The sequence below is a fragment of the Suricata suricatta genome, chromosome 1 (assembly GCF_006229205.1).
Source record: "Suricata suricatta isolate VVHF042 chromosome 1, meerkat_22Aug2017_6uvM2_HiC, whole genome shotgun sequence".
Lineage (NCBI taxonomy): Eukaryota > Metazoa > Chordata > Mammalia > Carnivora > Herpestidae > Suricata > Suricata suricatta.
Genome location: NC_043700.1, coordinates 845,148 through 849,013, shown reverse-complemented (window position 1 = coordinate 849,013; position 3,866 = coordinate 845,148). Strand labels below are relative to the sequence as shown.

The 3,866-nt window shown below is 65.2% G+C and overlaps 1 protein-coding gene and 1 long non-coding RNA gene across 2 annotated transcripts in view; both read right to left on the bottom strand.

The window, feature by feature from the left end:
- The window catches only part of LOC115287072, a 6,116-nt gene extending 4,017 nt beyond the window's left edge, over nucleotides 1-2,099 (bottom strand). Inside the window, exons 1-3 of the long non-coding RNA XR_003906348.1 lie at nucleotides 1,788-2,099; nucleotides 952-1,089; nucleotides 631-833 (exon numbers count right to left, since the gene is read on the bottom strand). This is a non-coding gene — a long non-coding RNA (uncharacterized LOC115287072). The remainder of the gene's footprint in view (nucleotides 1-630; nucleotides 834-951; nucleotides 1,090-1,787) is intronic.
- The window catches only part of TDRP (testis development related protein), a 57,423-nt gene extending 53,845 nt beyond the window's left edge, over nucleotides 1-3,578 (bottom strand). The window contains exon 1 of the mRNA XM_029933179.1: nucleotides 3,441-3,578. Within this exon, the coding sequence (XP_029789039.1) occupies nucleotides 3,441-3,446 (6 nt within the window). The 5' untranslated portion in view covers nucleotides 3,447-3,578. The remainder of the gene's footprint in view (nucleotides 1-3,440) is intronic.
- Between the last annotated feature and the right edge of the window lie 288 nt (nucleotides 3,579-3,866).

The window sequence follows — 3,866 nt, the reverse complement described above, 5'->3', positions numbered from 1 at the left end:
GGACACGCACGGCCGACGGCAGGTGCCCGGGGGCGCAGATGGCCCCTCTGCTCCCTCCCAGAGCAGCACGCAAGGTGTCCACGTGGAAACAACACGAAACACAACGTGTTCTTCAGCCGCGCGGAGGAAGCCAAGGAAGCCGCTAAAGTATCGGGGAGCAGACACTGAGAATAGGGAAGCTAGTTTTCCTCGTAAACCTGGGGCTCCCCTGGGGCTTTCGGAAGTTGATGAGTGTGGGGGGGGGGTCATGCTTTAAGTGGCAGCAGGTGGTCAGGTCTGCACCTGTGAACCAGCTGGGAGACGCCCAGGATCAGACACAGGGGTGGGTACACTGGGTAGGATCTCTGTCCTTACTTCCCAAACTTCTACTTGAGAAATGAGTAAGGAGGAGCAGGACCACGTTCCTTTTTATCTTTCCGTAGTTTTCACGTGGGGTGGGGGGGAGGAGCAGCGCTCCGGGAAGTGCTGCAAGTCAGAGGTCCCACCAACACGGCCCTCACCCCACAGCCCCCCAGCAGCAAGTTTGACAGGGGCCTGCCACCCCGCGGCCCCCCACCCCCCAGCAGCACAGCCTGGCCGGGGCCTGAGCACCCCGGGGCCCCCCAGCAGCACAGCCCCCGCACCACTGACCTGGCGGAGCCCACGAAGCCCGGGTGGGCACCACGGCCTCTCAGGGAGGACGCCCCCTGCGCTCAGGCCTGCCTCCTCCTTGAGTGCTCTCGATGCACCTGCTGCAGGAAGGCCCGGCGGTACCTGCTGCCTCTTCCGCCAGCACCGCCTCTCCTGTCACCACACGTGTGTCTCTCTCCTTTACGGCCGAGAACTGCTTCTTTCTAGGTGGTTCGAGTTTCAAAGTGAATCTGTACTGTCAGGCCCGTCACTGAAGCAGCCGGATCTCCCCGCCTCCCTTCCCTCCTCCCACGGGGCCCTCCTCCCCCCTCGGCAGCCAACCTCCACTGGGCACCTGGGCCCTGCGGGACGCTGTGCTGGCTGGTCGTCAGTGGACACGGAGAAGCAGAACGTGGCCAAGGGAGCAGAGGGCTTGAGGGGCTCAGGGCACGCGGTGTGTGGGACACTGAGTGTCCGAAGCTGAGGAGTTGGGGAAACAGAGACATGGGAAGTTGCCCCAAAAGCAGTCATGGCGGGGGGGCGGGGTGCCCGGCCTGGACAGGAGCAGGGAGCCGGGGAAACGGGGGTCAGAGATGTCTGAACCTCACCTTCCTAGCTGACCACTGACCACTCTGAGCCCTAACCCTGCTCATCGGTTGGTCCTGGATTTAGTGAGCGTTTGTCGAAAGGCGGGAAGGCCTCCTGCTCTGGCCTCTTCCACGAGGCTGCGTCCCCTCCTGACTGTCCCCGTGCACACGTCCAAACTCGGTAAAACACGGGCGCTTTTCTCCCGTTGTCTTGTCACTTAACTTTCTGACCCCGCCAGGGACCCCGAGAGGGCCCAGAAACCAGGGGCCACATATTCCTAACGAAGCGCGGGGGCTTGGGGGCCCTCGGTGTGTCCGTGAGCCCTGCTCAGGAGGCTGGGCATCGAGAAGGCTGCCATCCTGACGGCCGTCAGCGTCCGCCTGGGGCTGGGGTCGTCCGGAGTCACTGCTGTGGGACTGAGTCCACGGCCCCTCCCCAACCAACACATCTCAGTGGAGTCCACGGGCGCGCCCCTCCCTGGCGTCTGGCGCCCTCTGGAGCCGGGCGCGTGTCACACTGTGGACTGGTGAGTGTTTGGTGAGTGACCGAGGGAGCAAATGAAGTAAAGAAAAAGCAGCAGAGAGTTTTACCCTGTGGGAGGACAGGGCCAGGCTGTTGGCGTGGGGCTTGTGACCTCGGCTCCGAGGGAAGGAGACATGGTGCCGCCAGGGCCCCCAGAGGGAACGAGGCAGGAGAAGCAGGCTCCGGGGCCCCTGCCCTGCGGGTCACAGAGGCGTCAGGAAGGGCTGTGTGGCAGGCTCCCCGGGACGCGCATGGAGGTGAGGGTCCCCTGCCCTGCCCCAGGCCCTGTGAGGGTCAAGATGTGCCTCAGCAAGACACACAGAGACAAAGACACAGAGGGAGACAGATGGAGAGACAGCAAGACAGAGAGACAAAGCTGCAGAGGCAGGGCTGGGCGGAGGTGTGGGAGGGCAGGAAGGGACCCTCCATGCCCTGGGCAACGGCGGCGGTGACAACAGCGGTGACAACGGCGGCGGTGACGTTTACTTATGCCGCAGCTGCAGACACGGAAGGAAATGTTTTTGCTGTGCATCCAGACCCTCTCACTCCACAAGCACTTTGTCCTCCCGACACCCCCCAGGCGGCATCACGAGGCCCGAAGTTCCCACCGAGAAGTGTCCCTCAGAGCCCCGGCAGCCTCTCTGTCACCTGTGGACAAAGGAGGGCTGTCCCTGGGAGCCAGGAGAGCAGGGAGCAGGAGGACTGGACGGTCAGGCACCCTGACGGGGGACCCGGTCGAGACCTCAGTGGCGCTGGCGGGAGCCCTGTGACCCTGATCCTGTCGCAGCTCCAAGGCGCCGGGAGCTCCGGATGGGCCGGTGGCCGGCCAGCTTCCCCACTCCAGATGCGGAGACGCCGCTCTGTATAAACACTCAGCCCCTAGAGCGGTGGCTTCAAATCCTCCTGCCCACGAAGCACACCAGGAAAACCGGGCCGCGTCAAGTCCCCGTGGAACTGCCACAGGGCAGGGCTCATACTTTCCCATTCTCTGTGCTGGTCTAGAATCACACAAACGCCGCGGGACCCACGGGCGGAACAGCTGACACCCAGGAGGGTCGGGGCTCTGGGTGTAGCTGGTGTCCACGCATGTCCGGTGGGGGCTCCGACCAACACCCGAGGGGGTGCGAACACAGAGCTCCCGCTGCTGGATGGAGTCCGGCCCTGAGCCGAAAGAACAGGGCACGGTAACAAGAGCCTCTGGAAGCCTCTCCTCGGAAAGGCGATGAACACCAACGTCTGTAACGCGATCGCCGCCGCCCTAGCACAGCGGAGAGACGCCTGCGGCACGGCCAGCCCTGGCTGGGCCCCTGTCCGCACTGCCTCCCGGTGCCCTTTCTTCTGCGGGCGCTCCTCCCCTCCCGGATGCCCCCCCCACTGTGGTGCTCCCCAGCCATTCCTCCCCTCCCGGGTGCGTCCCTCCTCCCCCCCCCTCCCCTCCTGGGCGCTCCTCCTCTCCCAGGAGCTCCAACCCTCTGGCCCCTCCCCTCCGCGCTCCTCCCTTCCTGGATGCTCCTCCCATCCTGGGTGCTCCTCCCCTGTGGGCACTCCACCCCTCTGGGCGCTTCCTCCGGCTACAGCAGGACTCCCCCAGCGTGACCTGTGGCTTCCTCTGTGCTGTGTCACCTCGAGAGCCCATGGGCGAGGGGTCTGTGCGTGTGGAGTCCTCTGGTTACACCGCAACAACCCACTTGCCCTCCGGGTCTTGTCCCAACCACCGCTACCTGCATCGCGCCCCCATAGTCCTATGACAAACGTGGGGGGTGTCCGTCTGTGACGCTGGAGCCACCGTGGTCAGCCGCTGAACCCAGATTCTTGTGGTCTCCTTGCAGGGCCACACCGGGCACCGTCCACCTCTCTGCTCCGGGCCGTCCTGTCGCACCAGCCCGTCGGACCTCACCGTCCTGACCCCCCGCACGGCTCGTGGGTGCATCGTAACAGAGCCCAGGGCGCGTGTCCCCGAGCGCTGCTTGGGGGGGGGGGGCAGGGAGCCCGGCACAGACGCTCCCTGGACAGTGCCCGCCTCTCCCGGGACAGAGGGGGCGAGGAGCCGGCCAGCGGGCGGGGGCGCTGTGCTCACCGGCCGGGATTTGGGTTTTGCCCAGGACTCTCTGGAGCCGAAACCACATTGGCCGCAGTCACAGCCAGAC